Source organism: Vulpes vulpes, chromosome 5 (assembly GCF_048418805.1).
Source record: "Vulpes vulpes isolate BD-2025 chromosome 5, VulVul3, whole genome shotgun sequence".
Classification (NCBI taxonomy): domain Eukaryota; kingdom Metazoa; phylum Chordata; class Mammalia; order Carnivora; family Canidae; genus Vulpes; species Vulpes vulpes.
Window position 1 is genome coordinate 42,536,057 of NC_132784.1, and position 22,647 is coordinate 42,558,703.

At 48.6% G+C, this 22,647-nt stretch overlaps 1 protein-coding gene across 1 annotated transcript in view; it reads right to left on the reverse strand.

Annotated features, from left to right (window-relative positions):
• Nucleotides 1–15,853, reverse strand: part of CCBE1 (collagen and calcium binding EGF domains 1) — a 234,349-nt gene extending 218,496 nt beyond the window's left edge. Inside the window, exons 1-2 of the mRNA XM_072758011.1 lie at nt 15,471–15,853; nt 15,015–15,095 (exon numbers count right to left, since the gene is read on the reverse strand). Coding sequence (XP_072614112.1) covers nt 15,015–15,095; nt 15,471–15,601 — 212 coding nt within the window. The 5' untranslated portion in view covers nt 15,602–15,853. The remainder of the gene's footprint in view (nt 1–15,014; nt 15,096–15,470) is intronic.
• Between the last annotated feature and the right edge of the window lie 6,794 nt (nt 15,854–22,647).

Genomic DNA, 22,647 nt, shown 5'->3' on the forward strand with positions numbered 1-22,647 from the left:
TCTCTGAAATCGCACTATGTTAAATGTTAAATAAAACTTTTAAAAAATGAAAGGGAGTAAAAAGATAACTATCTGGTATGTCAAGAGAAGCCTCATCCTCTTATGTGGGTAATTTGAAAATGAAGTTCTTGGTCTAAAACATGTAGCTAGCCCCCTTGTTTCTCCACGACCCTCCCTCTTGTGGCGGCTCTAAACAGAGCCAAATATGGAACCAGAACCAGGGCAGCAAAATGAGGACGCAGGCAAGGGAAACGGGGGCTGCAGCAAGCCAGTTAGCACTCGAAGTCTTCCCGAAGGCCCTTAGATAAATAAACTCAAAAGGATACACATTGAAATGTAAATTTACAATAAAAGCTTTTGTACATGTAAGACAAGGATTAAGGCCCAGTATGTTAGGATAAAAGAGGTGAAGGCAATTTTATGAGAAAGCCAGCTCATCTGAGGTCATCTTTCCTTCCCACTTTATTAGCACGAGTCTCCCCCAAATGGAACAATTTCTCCTTTCCAGAGGTCACTATGGAAGCACAGCTCTTCCCCTACGTGAGGAAATGCATACTTCACCCTTCTTAGCTTAGCTTGTGAGGTGGCAGGTCTTGAAAACCAGCAGACAGGGGCCAGCCTGTGGGGCGGGGTGGCCTTCACACTTCTGCAGAGTAAGACAGGCTCCCGTGCTCACACCATGTGTGCGCAGCAAAGAGGAGCTCGCTTGCAAGAGTATCTACCTGGGGAGTCAAGACGACCTCCTCTTTATTTAATAAGGTAAGAAAAGCCACCCAAGGCATTCAAGAGATTCATTCCACAGCTCAAGGATGGCTATCCTGTTTTTAAGGCTGATGAGAATTATCCAGAATGCCCCACAGTATCTTCACAGTGAAGATGTTCTTTATGTCAAACAAATCCCCTGGGCTGTAAACTAAGCCCATCTCCATTCATTCTGCTCTCTGTGAGAGAGATCAGATTGCCAGACCTAGAAGGAACTTCATCAAAGACCCAGCCTCCTGCAGCTCAGGACCAGGGAGCACCAGAGGGTAGAGAGACCAGCACCAGTAGGCTCTAGAAGGGCAGTGGCAAGTCATACACGTCTTGCCATTCCAGACCAAAGTGCCATCTGGTGACACCAGGTTAGGTGTCTTCTCATTCATTTTGATAAAACTTGATCTCTTTGAAATCTGTATCTTAAAGTTTAAAACCTGAACCCATCAAAGCCTCAGGGAGGGCCCCCCTTAGTATCATTATCCTGGAGAGGGGAATTAGAAGACCCCAGTTCTAAGCCCTGCATTGCAAGGCTGTAAAACGGGCAAAGAGCAAGTATTGTGACCATTAACAAGAAAAGAAGCTCCTTTTTTTGGGTGCCCCTTTCCGTGCAGGAACTTCAAAGCATGATTTCCCCTTATATACTTCTCTGAAAAAGAAGTGTCTTCCCCTCACCATGATGACAGTTTTCTTTCGTAGAGTCCTCAGAAGTGTGGATGAAACTCTCCTCTCTTGGGGCGCAGCGTGTTAAACGTGGCCCCAGCTGTACAGAATGACTGCGTACGGCACATACCAAATGTGTCAGGACAGCCCAAGAGTCGAGCTGTATGTAAGCGAAGGGCTAAGTAGACATCCTAAGAGGATACCAGTCATTGTAAAGGATGCACAGGGAAAATGAGGTTTTTAGGAACAGCCAAGAAAGGATTCACTGAAGAGGCAGGACTTGATGGGGCAGCCTGAACAGAGCTCGATGGCTAAGAGCTACAGGGTTGGGGGTGGGAGGGGACGGGTCCACACTAGAGATGCACACATGCCCCCTCCCTGCTCCCACGACCCAGAAGTGGTTCCAGGTGTGCCAACACCGCTTCCCTGCCCTAGGACAGCAGGTGGCGGCTGGACCGCCAGGGCCTCCTAGGTGAGGCACCTCCAGCCTTGAGCAGCCTTTGTTACTGACCTCAACGCGCCCTCCACAAATAATTTTCATCTGTGCTGGAACCTGAAAATGTGGTTCCCAAACACTAGGGGTCTCTGGGAAAAGACTTGAAGGTGGTGGGGTTGCAGGAGTGCTGAGTCACTTGTTGAGATCTTTTCATGCCTTCACTTGAGATTTTAAATATCAGTTCCTATTACATCCTCTCTCACAGGGTGCCACACATTACGCTGTCAAACTCAAGGTGTACTTCAAAATGCAGAGGTCACTTATGAGCCACTTTGTCTTGCCGGCCTCCAAACAAAGAAATCCCTGTAGAGAACCTCACGATCACATCCCATCCATGAAATGCTTTTCCTGTTCATAATCATTTCTTTTCCTACTGTTTAATCAATATAATTGCTGTCACTCAAAAAAAGCAACACAGGTACATGCCTATGCATTCCTTATAGATATATCTGGAGACTACTTGGTTTAAGGCCATCTGGTAGATTCATGTTAAGATAATTATTTTATGTTAATTACAAACCTATTTAAAAAAAAAAAACCTGTTTGCTAGGGATTGAGAATTTCAGTTATCAGAGGAGTGAATGGATAAGAAAGCTAAAGCTAGAATGGGAACAGAATCTCTGCCAGCACACAGATTTCCTATCACACTACATGGAAAAAAAACTGTTTGCATTTGATGCTTGCAAGGAAAGAAAAACACAGCTTGACACTGAGAAGCTTTCATTTATAATATGCTGAGCCATGTTTATATCTTGGGAGGAGGTTCATGCGGTGCAGCAACAAAGCAGAATATATTTGAAAAAAGAAAATGCACCAAAGGTCACTAAGTAGCTCCAGACACCAAGCTGAGAGCCTGCAATAGGAAATGAAATGTGATGGAATCTACACATTAGGACTTCGAACTACTCAGCTTGGGAAACACAGGAGACCTCATAAGGACCAGCCTACCCTTCCCACCTCCACCCACATCATCACTCCCAACTGCCCTCAAATCACCCCACATGGAATGGTAAGGAGATGCCAAGACTAGTACCTAACAGACAAGGGAGAAAGACTCCGGGCTGATGGATGGTCCACCAACACAAACTTTAGCTAGAAGTTTCCATGTTGAGGAGGAGGACTTGCTGCAATTACAAAAGACCACAAGGACCCAGGCTTAACACTACAGAAACAAGCAACCACTTGTCCCCTAGGTGAAGAGCCAGGCTGCTTGCTGCCTTTTTTGCCCTTTGCTCCAAGCTTTTTGGCCTTAGGTCCAAAGTGGAATCATGCATGGAGCTTTAAAAATTCCTGGTTCCAGGTCCCCACCTCCAGAGCTTCTGATGGGACTGGTCTTGTGTGCTATGGGGGCACTAGGTTGTTTTTTTTTTTTTAAACACTCACTTGAGGGGCACACATACTCCAATGTTTATAGCAATGTCCACAACAGCTAGAATACAGAAAAGAGCCCAGATGTCCATTGACTAATGAAAATGTGATACACGGTGGATTACTTAGCCATCAAGAAGAATGAAATCTTGCCATTTGTAGTGATGTGGATAGAACTGGAGGCATTATATTAGAGAAAGACCAGTGTCATTTCACTCATCTGTGAAAATAAATAGATGAACATAAGAAGAAAGGGAAGAAAAATAAGATGAAAGCAGAGGGAGGCAAGCCATAAGAGACTCAATTCTAGAGAACAAATTGAGGGTCACTGGAGGGGAGGGGTTGGGGGAATGGGGTTACCAGGTGATGAGCATTAAAGAGGGCACATATGGAATGAACATTAGGTGTTATATGCAACTGATGAATCACTAGATTCTACCCCTGAAACTAATAGTACAGTAGATGTTAAACTAAATTTAAAAACTAAACATACCAGGTGATTCTGAGGTGCAGTCCAGGCTGTGAATCACTGCCTATGGTTTTACATAGCAAGCAAAGAGCCTCGAGCAAGCAAATGCTGGAACAACGTAGTGGTGAGCAGGACCGTGCATACCTAAAGGACCAGGTTGAAAAGCAGATTCTGCTTCCAAAGATCTGGAGTGGTGCCTTCGCACCTGTATTCCTAACTGAGGTCTCTATGTAAGGGCTAGAACAGATTATGGGCTCCGTCAGACATCCTAGAGATTCTACAGATGTGAACATCAGAGACATTAGTTACTTTATAGTTGGTTTAACCCTTTCCCTTCATTGGCACTGCTAACAGCACTTTAGTTTCATTGGATCTCTCAGGATCACCCCTGCTGGACAGGGATACCCATGGAAAGTACAGTGTGTCTATAAAACATCCCCTTTACTTAGCCCAGTGCAGGCTGGGTTTTATTGGGGAGAGGATGTTATGAGCTGAACTGTGACCTCCTGAAGTTGAAAGTCCTAACCCCAGGACCTCAGAGCATGACTGTATGTAGAGATAAGCGCCCTGAAGAGGTCATGGAGTTAAGAGGTGGTCATTCAAACAGGCCCTAATCCAATAGGAAGGGTTGCCCTTAGAAGAGAAGATCAGAGGGCTACCTGGGTGGCTCAGTTAAGAGTCTGCCTTCAGCTCAGGTTGTGATCCTGGGGCCCTGGGATGGAGCCCTGTGTCAGTCCCTGCTCAGCAGAGAGTCCCTTTCTCCCTGTTCTAACCCTCCTCCTCACTTGTCCTTAGATGAATAAAATCTTTAAAAAAAAAATCAAACGTAATAGAGAAGACACAGGGAGGGAGACAGTCTATAAGCCTGATAGACCCATCGGAAAGGGTCAACCCTCCCAACACCTTCACCTCAGACTTCTGGCTTTTGAAACAGAAAATAGTTTAAATCACCCAGGACTAGGTCATTTAGGCAGTGCTAGCAAACTAACACAGGGGGCTTGGTTTGTGGGGTTTTAAAAGATTGTAGAGAAGGAGAGTGCAGGGGCAGGGGAGTTGCAGAGGGGGAGAGAGCATCCCAAGTAGACTTGGGGCTGGACCCCATAACCCTGAGATCATGACCTGAGCTGAAACCAAGAGTCAGACACTTAGCCAACTGAGCCCCCCAGGTGCCCCTGTGTGTCTACTTTTGATAACTTGTCTAACCTACATTTTCATTCAGTATTTACGGAATGGACAATACTGTTTTCTAGAAGTCCCTGTCTCCTCTACTTCCTTTTAATTTGTGGTTGACAGGAAAGCAAGGTAACCACATGGGCCATTATCCAGCCCATAGGAAGAGCCCAGTGGTTAAGAACACAGGCTACAGAGTCCAGCTTAGAACCCTGGCTCTGCCATACACCTGCTCTGGGACCTTGAGATCTTGCATGAAGACTCACCCACAAGGAATGTAGCCACCCTGTTTTCTGTTGTTAGCTCAGGTTTTCATATTTTAAACTCCCCCTCTCCTCCACTGGGTTCCAGCTAGAAACCAGTGCCTGGTTAGGGGACCTCCACTAAGTACCAGGATCTGGCATAAAACTTCTTTTCCTGTATCCACCCAGCTAGGCCAGAACGTGCAAGAGGGATCTCTAGCAAACCTATGGAGATTAGTAAATCAGTTTTTATAGAATTTGCAAAAAAAAAAAAAAAATCCTTCAGGGATCCCTGGGTGGCGCAGCGGTTTGGCGCCTGCCTTTGGCCCAGGGCGCGATCCTGGAGACCCGGGATCGAATCCCACATCGGGCTCCCGGTGCATGGAGCCTGCTTCTCCCTCTGCCTATGTCTCTGCCTCTCTCTCTCTGTGTGACTATCATAAATAAATTTAAAAAAAATTAAAAAAAAATCCTTCAAATTCTCAGATAAAAATCTCACTGATGCTGTGTTCTAGGTTCTTCTAACCTGTCAGGAAGCGTCAGAACTATGTTCTGGTGTTTTTTAAACAAACTTGCTTCCAAGGAACAGCCTTCGTGGGTTCCTAGGAAGGCAACCTCTGCTCGGCCATGCAATTTTTCCACCATAGAAATTGCTAGCGATTTCACTACAGAAAAATGCCAAAACAAAACATGGGCACGCTACCGAGAGCAGTGCCAAGTGAGAGCAGAGCGACAGCTGGAGGGCAAGCCATGGCACCATCTCTGCCCGGGCTTTTAGACAGCCTGACCTCCTGGGAAGTAGTACTGGGTACACACAGGTCACAAAAATGGTATCTGTAGATCTGTCAACCTGTCCTAGCTCAGGTGCCCTTTTACCCTGTTTGGTTGAATCTGTGAAAACTGGCTGTTATCAAGGTCGGAAGCTCCAACCTGAGTTTCGTAGGAGCTTTTCCTCTACCCAGCTTTATCTCCATAGGATGTTCTGTTCCTTATCAAGTTTTTAAACCTTTTCCCTCTTTTCCATGCCCCATTGCTTTTCTTCTAGTAGGTCAGGCGGTGTGTCCCAACATTTCCCTCCTTTCCTCTAAATGCCATTTGGTTTTGCTTTTCTCACCTCAAAATATTTTAGTGCTTTCCTTTACCACTTTCTTCCCTATGCTCAGCTTTATAAGAACAAAAGAGCTGACATTCTTAAAAGGCACTGCAGAATTTAAATTCAAAAGATTTAAATACTGACACAGTTACTTAGTGGAACTGAGAAACCCTGTAACACCTTTTACCCATAGAAGGACAAGCATGATGTCGCAACTGATTTAGAGTCCCCTCCGTTGGTGGGGTGCCTGGGTGGCTCAGACGGTTAAGCATCTGCCTTCTGCTCAGGTCATGATCTCAAGGTCCTGGGATGGAGCCTTGCATCAGGCTCCCTGCTCAGCAGGGATCCTGCTCCTCCCTCTGTCTCTCCCCCTGCTCACACACTCTGTATCGGTCTCAAATGAATAAATAAAATTGTTTAAAAGAGTATCCTCCATTGAAAGGGACTTTGATGCATGTCTCTCAAATAGGCACCCTCACTGGATTTTTGAATGTGATGTTTTCCACTGTAGATATTCAGAACAAACTCAGAGAGGCAGCTTTGAGTCAACAAAGCATGGGATGATCAATATGCAGATCAGGAATTAAAGTACGGAATGAGGGGCTGGGGAGGGGAAGATCAGCCAAGGCAATCCAGGGAGTACTCAACTGGCACAGGATAGCTGGTCTTCGGAACATGAAGAAAAGCAGAAGTTAGTACTTAACTACTTGCAAATAGCTTAAGAACACTGACAAGTTAGGTCTATTTATAGGACCATTTGGGGATGATGACTGGGCGGGGAAGATCCAGCTTAATAACAACCGATTCCTGAGATCAGGAAACCAAGTCTCAAAGACACTCAAGGCCAAGCGATCCAAATACCATAAGGCAACATGAAGGCAAGGACCTAAAGATGAAACGAAACACCCTCCAAATCACCTTCCTGAGAACTTCCATTTGTGGACAAGGTTACGTATGGAGAACCCCACTCCTGGTCTTCGTGTTAAGAGGACGCTCGAGAGAGGCTCAATCTGTTAAGTGTCTGACTCTTGAACTCAGCTCAGGTCTTGATCCCAGGGTTGGGAGTTCCAGCCCCACATTGGGCACAGAGCCTACTTGAGGGTGTGAGTGGGGGTGGGGGGAGAGGACTCTCCAGAAGTTGGCAAACTCTCTACATAGGGCCAGATGGTAAAGATCTGAGGCTTTGGGGGCCAAATGAGGTCTTTGCTGTGCAGGGGTTTTTTCTTTTTCTTTTTTTTTTTTTAACCCTTTAAAGATCTAAGTGGCATTCTTAGATTGTAAGTCGTGTAAAAACATGCTGTGGGCCCTATTTTGCCAATTCCTGCTCTATACCAAACTCCCAGAGTCAGATCCTAGAGCAGAGCACCCTCCTGACCTCCCATTCTCTCTCTACCAGCAGCTGCTAGGCTGACAGCTGCCCCCTGCTGCTCCCAGAAGCTGGAGGCTGCAGAGCTTCACCCCAGGGGGGCAAACACGGAACCTTCCACAGGCACAGCCAAGAAAGGCTGAGAACAGAGATAAAGACTGACAGCAGATGCAGTCCACCTTTCTGAAATCCTACCGGGTATGCAAAGATGATCTAGCTCCCGTTCTGCTGCACTGAACAAGGAAGTGCATTTGTGCGTGCAAGTGATCACTTGTGCTTTTGGCTTGAAGCTGGAAAGATGTGCTGCTTTGCTCAAAGGGGATTAAATATGTAGACCTCGTACCACCGCTCCACCCCCTACCTGTGTCTCAGGAGGGAGACTGTCCAGAAGGTTCAGATACAATCACCATGATCTAGAATGGACTAGGAGAGTGAAGGAATGTGGAAGGGCAGGCCTCCCTAGAACAACCTGCTTAAAGGTACAGTTGGAAAACAGGAGAGTGGAACAAGCAGAGGTGGACTGGGTGTTTCTAGTGGGCCAGTTCTGAGGAAGCCATCCACCTCACGGGGCAAACAGCCAGAGAATTCACTTCTTTGTAATGCTTTCACATTCCAGTGATTCTTGAGAGACTTGGGGCACACGCTGATTTCTTGCTAACACCTCTGCAGGACAAAACTTGGGTTACCACCGGGCCTGAGTTCCTGCGCCCCTGGCTCAGCGGGTTTCTTTTGCTGAAAGGAGACAGCTGGGCCTTAGGAAATTTCAAGCTCCTAGCCCCCAAAATGTGACCTTAACTCAGATGTGTGCCTGCAAGAACTCTTAAAAAAAGGCCCCAAAGAGATCTTTGACTCAAAATTCCTTTACTAGAAGATGAACTGAATTAAGATCTGTAAGTTCTAGGAGGGCAGAGGTTGGGTTTTTTTTTTTCTTCTGCCTTTCACGCAGTTGTATCCTAAGTCCCTCGAACTGGGCTTGGCATATGGTAACTCACAAGTCATCTGCTGAATAAGTGAACCCAAGTTGTTGGTAAAGCTTTAACACTAGTAAATGGCTTCGTGGAAAAGAACTGAGCTGGAGAAGCTGAGGTTATAGTTTATGTTTTCATCCTTAGAGAAAAGCCATAAACAGAGACTTTTGTTCTCTGGATATTCAGCAAAAGGCAGACCCTCTCTCACAAAAGCAGCAGGGTCCTGCTGAGCAGGGGGCAGTAGGTTTGGAGAAGCTGAACTCACTGACACGGAAAGTACTGATTGAAATGCAAACTTTCTCGGGAGAAGATAGGGTATTCTAGAATAAAAGAGTGCATTGGCTTTTTCCGGGCGCACCCACGCAGCAGCTTCACTTAGAAAAGAGGAAGTTAATATAGGAAAGTCAGGCATCAATGACTTAGGGACAATGAGCGAAGCAATTGGACCCACCTAAAGAGGGTACTCCAGGGAAACCACAGCCTTCTGAGGGCGAACTCAGTTTCCTACCACTTTGTGTTGTTTCTCTAAGAATGAGTGAAAAGTGATACAGAAACCCCGCCCTGGTCAACACCTTCCACATCCACGCTCTCCTCCTCCTCCAGCACCTGTTCATCAGCTGAAGATAGGTGGGGGAGGGAGCGGGATCCCCTTTAAAGCTGCAATCCCCCCATTTCAAAGCCAGAGTCCGAAGGGCATTTAACACAGGCAGGAACACCTGAGTCCTCTTCAGTTGTTACTTACAGTAGCAAGTTCAGGACACAGTTGTGGCTGCCACAATCAGCACCTGTAACACACTAGCAGGGCAAGCGGAGAAGCAGATGAAGACCAGGATAGCACCTCACAGCAGCACAGGGGATCTGTTTCCAAAGAAAGCCCATCTCTCAGCTAGAAAAGGAGGCATATGTAGATAGAGCAACAGCCCTTCTAGAAAGCCCCATAGATTGAGGTCAACTTTCACTCACTTGTAACATTCATTCAGTCTTTTGACAACATATGGAGTATGTCCAGGCCTGAGGCTGGCATCTGAGGGTATGGCCATGGACCAGGACACAGATACTCCACACCCTCAGTAGGCTGACCATCCCGTGGCACAGAGGGTCTAACCCAGGGAAACTGAGGCTGCCTGCAAACGTGTCTGTGATTTAGACAGTTCTGCACAAACACCTCTACCCATCTCCTGCCTTCTTTTCATACCAACTAGGTTCTCCTCTTTAGGAGATGGACACTCATGAAGATACTTTCTGAAAGGGAGCAGCATGCCCTGAGCCACCCATAATCCACAGCGCCCCACCTCCACCCCCTGCCGGTTCTGAGCTTTGCCAGCTGCAGGATGGGGAGGCAGACAGGAGGGTCTGCTTGCTAGTCTTACCTGCCAACACCACCCTCCATGACTTCCGGAAAGGGACGAGCTTCTAAGACCCTTTAAAATGGGGTACACTAAGCCTTCTGCGTGCTCTTACGGTCGCACGAGTAGGGTACCTTAGGTAGCCAGGAAGCAAGAAAAAGACCCGCTTTTTGTGATTTTTTTTTTTTATGGAGGCCCTGGATTTCTAGGCTTTCCTACATTCGAAAAGGCATCTAAAAACCAGTGCATGCAGTGGTGTATAAACACCCTGTTTCTGGCTGTGGTCTGAACTGGCTTTTTCAAAAATGTCTTCCCTGATGTCCAAAACTCAAATGAGCATCCACTGAGGACTTACTACATGCACCCAACATGCCAGACTTGGGGAGGCTCAACAGGGTAATATTCATCACTTTCTGTGCGTATCAGCTCATTCAATCCTTCATCATAACCCTATAACTTCAGTACTAAACAGGGTCTTCGTTTTACAAAGGAGACCACTGAAGTAGATTAAAGATCAAAGTCACAAAAACAACGCCGTCAAGCTGGGACTGGTTTCTATTACTGCACAGGTTTCGACCTCTGAGCCCTCTGCAGGAACTCTGACCTGCCAGATAATACAGCCTTCCCTCCAATGTGGCCTCAGCTAGGGTAGCTGGTAGTACTGCTCTAAGTGACTATACTCGGGATTTGGAGAATAAGAAACACATTTGCAGAAATAGCGCATTAACCACCATATCTTAACAGGATTCAGCTGCACTTGTATTACGGAAAAGTGGGAGTTTCTGCATCCTTAGGTCATTGTGCCCCATAAGGGCAGGATTTAAAGAGCAGTACCTGATGAGACCCAGAGGGACAGACACATGCTGCTGTGGGGGCAGTTATGGGCCACCGCAGCCCATGACCCACAGAACGGAAGTCAAAATCAACACAATTTTAACACCTAACACTGTGTTGGAGAATGGATTTTTCTCTTGCCCAGAAAGCCATTCCTAGCTGCTTCTAATCTCTCCCCTCCCCATCATGGACAGTACTGTATGAACTATTTGACTGGACTAGATCATCTATTTGTGTACTGGTTTCAAAGGTCTTACTCAAAACATCAGGTCTATAAACAGAACAGACACAGGAACTTTTCTATGTGCAATTTAAGGCTATTTTAAGCTCATCATAGATGCTCAATAAAGCTTTACTGGGGTCAGGAAAGTTAGAATGTTTACTGGACACTGCTTCAAAGATTGGATTTTGGGACCCCTGGGTGATTCAGCGGTTGAGCATCTGCCTTTGGCTCAGGGCGTGATCCCGAAGTCCCAGGATCAAGTCCCACATCAGACTCCCTGCATGGAGCCTGCTTCTCCCTCTGCCTGTGTCTCTGCTTCTCTGTGTCTCTCATGAATAAATAAAATCTTAAAAAAAAAAAAAAGATTGGATTTTCTGGACACTTCCTACACAATGTATACTTTCATTTTTAAGAAGCCTTTGACGTGTTATTTTACTGATACACCCGATGAATAAAAGGTAAACATGAACCTCTTGTTCAAAACCACATGGTCTCGGGAAAAACTAACAGCCACGAGAGCATAACACCCTGATCAGTTTATATGCTTAGTTTGGCTATAACAGTCTTAACACTCCATTCTCTGAATTCTTTACTAGTAAAGAAGTACACCCTGCATCAGATTATAATGCTGAGCAATACGTACCCTAAGCTTGTTAAGGGGGTCACCGGCATTCACTCAAGTATTTGTCAAAGTTTGGGCACTTGGCCCAATGCACTTTGGAGTAGAGGGTCTCTACAGACAAACCCTGTGATTAAGAGGAAATCCTTCAAGAGAGGAAAATTGGGGACCCCTGAGTGGGCTCAGCAGTCTGGCGCCTGCATTCGCCCCAGGGTGTGGTCCTAGACTCCCAGACTGAGTCCCACGTCGGGCTCCCTGCAGGGAGCCTGCTTCTCCGCCTCTGTATCTCTCATGAATCAAGTCTTTAAAAAATGAGAACTATACACATATGAACCAATTTTGTGTATGACCGGATAATATGAAGCCAGTTGCTTTGGATGGAGCTCAAGGACAGTGGTAACCCACTGGTCACGGAGAGTGTGGGAGTTTATCATCAAACTGTCTTTTGAATTTACCGCCATCTGCCTTAACGATCTTCCTTAGATCCCAGGATCTTGAAAGTTCTGCCTTTGTAGACACCTCAGGGATGATGAAAGGGCCTGGGCCCAGACTCTGAAGTCAGATAAACCTGGGTTTGAAGCTTAGCTCCCACGTGTATTAACTTTGTGACCCTCACCAACTTTACTTAATCCTGGGGTTTTGGTTCTTCCCCCTAAAACTGAAATACCAATGCAAGAGCGGCTTTAGAGGATTAGAGATAATGTACTTGAAGTGCACAGAATGGTGCCGAGTATAAAGTCCTCAGGTTGTCTGTTATAGGAAAGGCAAACGTGGAAAGGTGCTTAGGTGACACTACGTGAAACAAGTGTACAGAGGTGACGGGGAGGGGTCTAGAACAATCTTTCTGAACCCACCTCTCATTTTCATCTCCATATCCTTTCAGGAATAACAGATCAAATTAATACTACCATGAACACAGTAGGAGTAAGCACATCCATTTTTTTTAAAACTCTTAAACTCATCCTTTTTTTAAAATCACAAAATCATTTAACAAGTTCTGAAGGGACTTCTGCAGTTCTCGCTTGCGCTAAGAACTGTTCAAAGGCCCAGTGGGAAAAATGGGGCCATCTGGTAGTTTCCCAAGCAGCTCTGCTACTGTACTTAAGTTTCATTAAGGGTCACCCAGGAGCTGGGGAGTCTGGTCTCATCGAAGGCTGGTTCTTTTCGTTTTTGGTTAATGTGGTAGGAGTAACTCGGGAATCTGCAGAGGCCTCTGCGCCCCTCTAAGGATTTACATGGGTTTGTGTGGCGACCAGATAGACAGTTTCTATACAAGCACTCCGCCTTTAGTGGACATCGCATTAACACCCAGGCTCTGATTCGAGAGATCTGCAATAGGCCTGGAGACCCTAAGCAAGCTTTTAGAGGATGCTGGTGCTGGCTTCCAGATCACATGTGGAGCGAACAAGAGCCTACAGGGGCTGGATGATCAATTCACAAACCAAACAATCCCTATTCCTGGGGTTCATGAGCAAACAGGCTCAGCAACTGCCAACCAACTTGGTCTTGAGGAAAATACTAGGCTGTGGAAATAGCGTATAGCCAATGGAGTATGCACAGGACTCTGGACGTCCACCAAGGAAGTAATGAAACCAGAAGACATTCACAGGGACCAATGCCCATTTTCCCCAGCTGAAACACCCCCCTTCCCATTCTACTCACTCCCCTAAACAAAGTTCCTTACTTTTCCATGATGCAAAATTATCTTTGTTAGTTCTCAAGCTTCCTTTGGACAGCTGTTAATAAGAACACTTATCAAGACCCTAATGGTAGCTCTTGAGTCTTCGTGTAAAACAAAACCCAAAACCCCCACCAGTTTTCAAAAAAAAAAAAAATCTAGGGAAGAGGGTAACGGTTTGACAGAATCAACTTAGAACACTCATCAGGCACCAGTGGTTTCTGGAAATTGGACATGCATTCTGCAAGTGCCACTGATTTATGTACAGTTTGACCTTCAGGGACTGAACAAATGAGTAAACCATCTCAGGGACACATTCCCCATGAAGTTAGAGGCTTTGTGCTAGGATGATAAGCAAACAACATGTCCTAATACCGTGGTCATGCGGATAACACAGGACTAGCACCAGGGAGGCAGTCACTTCAACCTGCTGGAGGCCCTTGCTCACCCAAGTTAACCTCTTCCCGCCTTCAGGTAAATGTTGCCTGCTGCTTCAGGTTAACTGAACACACTGCCCCCGCCTGGCCCCAGCACATTTGTTCTGTGTCCACCACCCATGTCCTGGAGAAGACAACCCCTCCCAAGCCCAAGCAGCATTGCCTCCCTTAAAGGATGGTGGTCATTCCACCGCCAACAGCAGATTTGAGAGCATGGCATGCAATGGAACTGATTACTGGTTTTTACACCACAAGCTCACCAGCCCTGGAACCACTTCTATCCGAACCTTTGAGCATGTGAGCTGACATTTCTGCGGCTCTGCAAGCATGGTGATTGATTCATCTGTTACAACGTTAGACAGAGTAGATCTTTTTAATTTTTTTTCCCCCAAGTTCACTTCTGGGGATTGCTGTGTTACCTGGTACTACCCAATATTTATCCTGGCACCCTAGAGCACAGGACTCTCAAACAGTCTGGCATGACTTTGTGATTCCCCGTATTTTACATGGTACCTTTAAAAAGCAATTTGTGTTTATGGGTTTATGCCTCTCATCCAGGGAAAGCACTGGACCAGAAGCCAAGAACTTGACGGTGAGAACAAATCGCCCCTCACCTCCGGAGGGTTTGCAAGCAGGGAACAGTAACTTTTTTTTTGTTGAGAATAAGAACCACCTGGGAAGCATTTTTCAACCCTACAGATCCCCCAGCCTTAGTTAGGGGTGATTTTAAGGAGCACCCAGGTGATCTGCGGACTGCCCTTTCAGGAATCACCCTCCTCCTCGGGGCTCAACAAACTCCACATGCTTTCCGCCCCGGGGTCAACACAACCGCGTCCGCAGCCCACAAACCACCTCCATCCTCGTGCCCACGGAGGCCGTGAGTGTGTTACACTCTGTCCCCGCAGAAGGTCAAGAGATAGTCAAGGACCAAGTATTTGTCAACTTTGTTTTCGAAACCAAACGCAAACACCTCCATCCGTCTTCCCTACGGTGCACAGTCTACACCCACAGTCCAATAACCCACTTTCTGTACAGACTTTCAGCCTCCTCCTCTCCACCTCGCCAAGCGTCCCAGGACGCGGCAAGCGCCCCGGGGGTCTCGGGGCGCGAAGCCTGGGTGCACGCCTGGCCGCGCGTCCTTGCTCCGCACCCAGAGCCCCGCAGGGGGCTGCACCCAGGGGCTCCCCGCGGCCCCGGGCCGCCCGGCGCGTCCGCGAGCCTCTCCTCCCGGAGCCTCCTCCCAGCGAGGCGGGTGCGCGGCGGCGGCTCGGCGGAGCCCCGAGGCTTACCTGAAACACGTGGTGAGCTCCCCCGAGGGCTTCAGACACGGGTACCTGGTCGTGGCGATCTTGTTCTCCGAGCAGAGCTCCCTAGGACGACAGGCGCGGCGGCCACTTGGCGGGGCGGCCGCGGGGGAGCGGAGGGCGGCGGGGGCTGCGCCCGCGGGGTGGGGGGGTCGGGGGGCGCGGGTCCCCGGGCGGGGGGGGGACCGGAGAGCCCCGACCCACTGATGGGGGCCCGGGCGGGGCGCGGAGTTTAGAGCCGCCCCGGGCAGTCGAGCGCCCAGCCCGTGCCGGGGTGCTGCCGGGGTGCTGCCAGGGTGCTGCCGGGGGGCCGGGGGGGCAGGGGTGCTGCCGGGGGGGGGCCGGGGTGCTGCCGGGGGGGCCCGGGGTGCTGCCGGGGGGGGGGGGCCGGGGTGCTGCGGAGGGCCAGGCGCGCACAGAGCGGGCGCCGGCCGCGCTTACCTGTCGCCGTCCTCGGGCTCCTCTCGGAAGCTCCACGTGTGTCCCAGCGCCAGGAGCAGCAGCAGCGGCCCCAGGCTCCCGCGCAGCCGCCCCCTGGCCGCTCCTCCCCGCCTCGGAGGCGGCGGCACCATCGGGGAGGCTCCCGGCTTCCTCCCGGCGCCGCCGCAGCTCTCCCGCCGCCCGCGCCCCGCTGCTCCGCCGCGGCCGCCGCCCTCTCGCCGGCAGGGGGCGCCGGGGGGCAGGGGCGTCCGCGCCACCTGCGCGAGGCACCGGGCGGGGTGTCGGGGAGCTGGCGCGGGTCGGGGGGCGCCCAGGCCCACGACGGGCTGCGGGGCGGGTCGCGGGCGGTGCCGGGCTCCTCGCTCGGGACGCGCGCTCGGGACCCAGGCGCTCGCCGCGCTCCGCTTGGGGCCGCGCCCTCCCCGCTCGCCTCGCCCCGCGCGGGGTGGGGGGGCCGGCGGCCGTGCGCATCTTGCCCCGGGCCGGCTCCGCGGGGGAGGGGGAGGGGGAGGAGGGGCGGGGGAGGAGCTGCCGGCTCGCGCGCCGCGGAGAGGGAGGGAGGGAGGCGAGCCCCGGGGCTAACCGGCTTCCTTCCTGGCGTCAGGTCCCTCCTGAAGGTCGGGGCCGGCCTGGGCGCCTCCGCGTGCCCCCCCGACCCCCCCGGCCCCCGGGCGCTTCTCCCCCGCTGCCCTTCCACGCCCCGAGACGGCTCGACCTTACAGGGCGGAGCCACCTGGGGTCCCTAAAACCTTCAGGTTCCCTAGTTGCTGCATTTGTTGGCCGAGCCGCCGCTTCCCTCCCGGCTGCAGGCGGGGACAGGCGCAGGGCGCAGGGCGCACCCCCGCCCCGGGATGGGGGAGCGCCCCTTATCTGCCCTTGCCCTGAGCGGCTTTCGCGCGGGCTCCGCGCCACGTGAGCCCCCACACGGGAGCGCTGGAAACTCGGGGGAGCAGGTGAGGCGCGGGGGCGGGGCCTTGATCTCCGCGCGCCGCTGCTGCTTGGGGCAGCCGGTCCGCGCCCGCAGGGACCGCGAGCACCTGGGGCGGGGCGGGGCCCCCGCTGGGATCCATCCTGCCTCCGCGTCCTAACGCCGTCGCGCGTCCGGGGCTTCTGTGCCTGGCAAGGGGGAGCTGGGGACATAGGTGGGGCAGGCCTGGGCGCCTCCGCGCGCCTCCCCCGGCCAGGCGAGTGAGTGGCCGAGGCCCAGAGACGAATCGGAAGCGCACGAGGTGGTCTTGCCCCTGACTCCTGACACCCGCGCGGTTCTGCAGCCGCCGGGACCGGGCGAAAGGTCGCTTGCTCCCGACTTAGCGGTGTCAGCAGGTGCTTGGATGCAGAATATTCTGGTCACCTGGGAATTGCCGCGCATAGCGCATAAAGCTGGACTTAAAAAAAAAAAAAAGATTTTATTTATTCATGAGAGACAGAGGGAGAGCGGGGCAGAGACACAGGCAGAGGGAGAAGCAGGCTCCATGCAGGGAGCCCGACGGGGGACTCGATCTCGGGTCTCCAGGATCACGCCCCGGGGGAAGGCAGGTGCTCAACCGCTGAGCCACCCGGGCGTCCCCAGCTTGGCGTTTTTAAGAGCAGTGGCAGTCTCCCCCCTCCGCAGAGTGCTTTTATAGTGTCCAAAGGTTTTTCACATTCATGATTTCATTTGATACACTATCCCTTGAAACTAGAAGTCGGATTTCTTCATTCAGTGAGGTGGTGTTTTTTGGTTTCTGTTTTCTCTCTCTCTCTCTCTCTCTCTCTCTCCAAAGCTTATGCAGACTCCGCAGGCCATAAAACAGACTTGATACTAAAATAGGATGCCTGGGAAACAAAGGGTTGCAGAAGGGGAGGTGGGTGGAGGGATAGTGGGCATTAAGCAGGTCAGGTGATGAGCACTGGGTGTTTTACTATATGTTGGCAAATTGAATTGAAATAAAATGAGAAATATGGTGCTACACACAAGGAGTAAATTTTCACGTAGCAATTCAGAAGACACTTTAGAAACCTGCAATACCCAAGAATGATGATCACGGAGTCAGGAATAGAAACAACCTGGGTTCCGGATCCCTGGGTGGCGCAGCCGTTTGGCGCCTGCCTTTGGCCCAGGGCGATCCTGGAGACCCGGGATCGAATCCCACGTCGGGCTCCCGGTGCATGGAGCCTGCTTCTCCCTCTGCCTGTGTCTCTGCCTCTCTCCCTCTCTGTGTGACTATCATAAATAAATAAAAATTAAAAAAAAAAAAAACCTGGGTTCAAATCCAGGCTGTGTGGCTTACTAGCTGTGTAACTTTGGGCGAGTCAGGTAACCTTTCTGAGACTTATTTTTTTCTCATCTGCCAAACGGGGAAACCTCTCTCGTCTATGTTATGAGTACTAAATGAGGTAGTGCATATGAAGTATTTTTTGCAGTGTCCACCATGGCTTGAGTGCTCAGCAGTCATTACTATTATTTTAATGTAATGCACAGAATTTTCAGTTTTAACTTTCTAGCTTTCTGCTTTCTGGATAAATAGAAGTTTGTTTCACAACACTTGTTTGGGCTTCTAAAGAGATACCTCTCTAAGCACGTTGAAAAATAAAAGCATCCTGGAACTTACAAAAAATTATATCACTTTAGATTGTACCACAAACCTGCTTAGTCTCCATCTTGCAGGAAAGACACTATCCCGTAGGAGTTTCTGTTTTTATTTTATTACCAATGATTCTATTTTGATGTCTTGCTATCTTTTTTTCTCATTTTTACTTGTTTTGTTTTTTTGCTGTTGCATCGTGGATGTTAGTTCTCCAAATAATAGAATGGCGAAGGAGATTAGTTATCACTTTCATATGAACGGTTAATAAGCCACATATGGCGACCCGCAGCTTGGCAGAGAAAGTAATCCAGGCTGCAAAATGGTAAAAGCAGAACCATGCCCATTACGCACAGCTGTGTAGCAGAAGATTGGGGACAAAGCCAACTTTGCCGCCACCTTATTTTCAGCTCAGTACACTGAACACATATGACAATGAGGCGTCAGAGAACGTGCTGGGGCCGGGTAATCACCCCAGGTTTGCTTGGGGAAGAAATCCCAAGAGTGGGTGGTCAGAACATTCCTGGAAGAGGTGAGCTGAAGCAGAGAGACCCCAAGAAAACCTTTGCCTGGAGGCCTGGAATTTAAGCTCATTGGTGGCTACTGACAGCACGACATTTGGGGGGTGGGTGGGATTGGGCTGGAGAATACAACCAAGCACAAGGAGTTGTAATGGCCTTGTATGGATATGATTCCCCCGAAAAGTTAAACACTCTTGCAAACGATAAAACCTGTATTTGCTCAGGCTGCAGCCTGTATGGGAGATGTCAGAAGTAGTCTGAGTGTGGTAGGGACCTCCAGGGTCATTGGTTTCCTTTCCTGGCACCCTCACTCCCTCCCCCACCATGCAGGAGCTCCCCACTCCCAGGCTTGCCCCCACTGATCTGCCCCATTCCCTCATTTATAAAACGTTGCATGAGAGGGCTCACCTACTGCCTCTTTCATAGGAGAGCACCAAAGATTAATGATACGGACCTAAATGCTCCTCAGGGGAGGCTCTGTATGATTATTTCTTTTCAGCATACCACTCTCTGTGATGTTTTCCATATAGACCTGTCAGCTTCCCTGAAACAAACCAGAGAGTGGATTGTTACACAATTTACCATATCCTCAGGACATGGGGCTGTGCCTAGGGCATTAATGTGCACATTCAGTTCTAGGTTAGACTCCCTGGTGGACTGGAGATTGAGTGTAGGGGGCACTGCCGAAGGAGATTGGCTGATTGGAGAATCTAGAGGCGGGCATGCAAAAAGCAAAGTGAAAGGGGGAAAGAGAAATAAAACTAGGCCATAGGGCAGAGAAGACTCTTCTAAATGAGACCAAAGGCCTCTTCCACTCATTTTTAAGGGACTCCAATAACTTGTTTGGACAAAATCAACATGTAGAAAAAAGCGATCCATTAAAAAGATAAATTAAGAAACAGAACACTACTGGTTGAGGGCACGATTCATTTCATTTCATTTCATTTGTTTGTTTAAATTTTTCCTTTTCATGAAAAAGTATTTTTGGCGACAAAAACATACTATTTTACAATGTGTCTATTCCTCTATATTATGTGCATTATGGAGAGTATATATTCTATATAGAAAAGAGCAAGATTAGATACAGCAATTAAGGCAAAGGAAAGTCAGGATAAATAATAAAAGGAAGCCAAAATGAAGTTAGTTGGCACGATCGTCTTGCAGAAAGTCCTATGTTGTGCTTAAAGCAGATCACGAATCAGTTCTTGGATTCTCAGACATTTATTCAAGATAATTCCACGATCAGTTATAAAATTCAAGGTGGTTGTAAAGGAAAAGCCTATATAAATTGTTCAAAAAAAATCACAGGTTTTCCTGTTGGTCTCCCTGAAATATAGCAACAATCATCTGTCAAGTAAAGATCTTCTTTTCATAGAAACAAGCCTCAACAAGTGGGTAGAGTCCCTACTGAATTTGAGCGATATCCATACAACATAATATCCCTAGAATAAACAGGTTGCCCTGATACCTTTCCTTCAGTTTCCATTTTGATTGCCATACAGCCAGGTTGGCTTAGAGAAACAGAGTTACACCTTGAAAAGTGTTCAAGTGTGCCGGTCTCCAAGCCATTGTGAAGAAATGCTCCGGGCAAGAAGACTCAAACATGTTAACACAGTAAAAGGATTTTAAAGTACTAGTTTTGGGGTGTGTATGCTGTCTTTGTGCTTAGTCTGACTTCGTTTTAACTTGCACAAGCTCTGAACATACATTGAAGCTTTGGGTCTCTGAGATTTTTCCTAAAGGACAAGGAGAAACATCTGATTCCTATGTCCAGCACCACATCACAATTTTTGCCAAACTTTGAAAGAAAGCCAATTTTAAAAGGTTAGCCTGTATGTACATCGGCTGCTAAAAGAGAAATGTACAAACAATAAAAAGGGAGAGAACATTCTTGTTATGTGGTTGAATGTCTCAAAAAATTAAGAAAACTGGGGTGCCTGGCTCAGCAGTTGAGTGTCAGCCTTCCACTCAGGATGTGATCCTGGGGTCCTAGGGTCCAGTCCTGCATCGGGCTCCCTGCGAAGAGCCTGCTTCTCCCTCTGCCTCTCTCTCTCTCTCTCTCTCTCTCTCTCTCTGTCTCTCATGGATAAATACATAAAATATTTTTTAAAAAATTAAGAAAACTTGTTCATGTGCTTTGGATGTTGCATTTTTGAAAGTTCAAATGTGCATTCACATGCTGGTGCATGCACACGCGCGCACACGCGCTTGCGCGCGCGCACACACACACACACACACACTGAGTCCCCACCTGAGGTTTCTCCCAAAGGAGGAGCTTGTTGAAACAATGAGGATTGGCAGCCCCCTTGACCTTCAGAGCTGTAGGATCAAGCCCAGGATTTCTAGGAGAAGTTGCATTCTAATACCACTCATGGGGCTCCTTCTGGAACAATGGAAACTGCAGGACATGTGGCTGGGATGGCCCCATCTCTCCCCACAAGCATAAGCAGGGCAGGATAAGGGGCTAACACTAGAGGTGGGACCACTGGCCCACACTACGTGATCTCTGGTTGAGCAAATGGCATTAGAATTATCTCAGGATGAATGAGCTGACTCCTTTGAGTGTCAGCCATGGCAATACACAACTTCTGTGCTTTATTGTTGTAGAGCTAACTCTGTTTATACCCCTTAACTCCATCTGGGTAAGACTTCTTCTTTTTTTTAAAATTTTATTTATTTATTCATGAGAGACACACAGAGAGAGAGGCAGAGGGAGAAACAGGCTCCACGCAGGGAGCCCGACATGGGACTCGATCCTAGGTCTCCAGGATCATGCCCTGGTCTGAAGGCTGCGCTAAACCACTGAGACACCGGGGCTACCCTGGGTAAGACTTCTTCTTTTTTTTTTAAATTTTTTTATTTATTTATGATAGAGAGAGAGAGAGAGAGGCAGAGACACAGGCAGAGGGACAAGCAGGCTCCATGCACCGGGAGCCCGACGTGGGATTCGATCCCGGGTCTCCAGGATCGCGCCCTGGGCCAAAGGCAGGCGCCAAACCGCTGCGCCACCCAGGGATCCCCTGCGCCACCCAGGGATCCCTAAGACTTCTTATTTAACATTTATTGAGAACTAGGAGATACTGAGCTCAATGGTATTAAGTCAATTTGACAGATAATAAGAATGTTAACCATAAAAGATTTCCAATATGAGCCAAGATGTCCTTTGGGATACCTTAGTGAACTAAAGGTAACGATATTACCCATGCTAGCAGAGCTCCAGTGCTTACTATGATCTGTAATTAAAATATATTTTCCCTCTCATACCCGAGGGATATGAGAACCAGGGAAAGCCCAATGGCTTTCTCATTCCCTCTGGATATGAGAGGGAAAATGTATTTACCTCCTTCTTTTAAAAATGGATAGGAATAGCATCGGGAAATGGGAAGAAATTGGACTTAAAAATTGGATTTACTTAGGTTTGAAGTCCAGCTTACAATCTCTGTGACCCTGAACAAATTGTGAAACTTCCCTGAGACCCATTTTATCCACAAATAACAGAGAAACCTCAATCTCCAACTTGTAGGATTGTTGAAAAGAGTTAATGAGATATTTAACGTGCCTGTAGCATCAGAGATCCTACATGATAGCTAATATCATTTTAATTGTTTTTCTTAAAAAATTTGCAGTTATGGTGGGCCATCCACCCTGTCAGCTCTAATTTGCTTCTGTAAGAACTAGTTTGTGAAATAAATGGCCAAGGGTAGAGACATTCTGTCATAGAAAAGACTATGTAGCAGAACTGACTCTGGTGTCATTACCATTGTGCTTGAATAAGACATTAGACGGTGACTAAGACTCTGGGTAAGTCAAATCCATGAACAGTTGCTAGAAATGAGAATGTGTAGATGTGGTATAAACTTGGAGGATCTCTGTGCTTCTGAGTTCTTGTGCCTGTCTGACTTTTATATATTTTAAATCAACTCATGGTTGTTGTTTTAAGATTTTATTTGTTTGAGAGAGAATCCGTGTGGGGGACAGGGGGAGGCAAGGCAGAGAGAGAGACACAAGCAGATCCTCTGCTGAGCCTGAGCCTTCTGTGGGGCTCATTGTCACAACCCTGACATCATGACCTGAGCCAAAACCAAGAGTCGG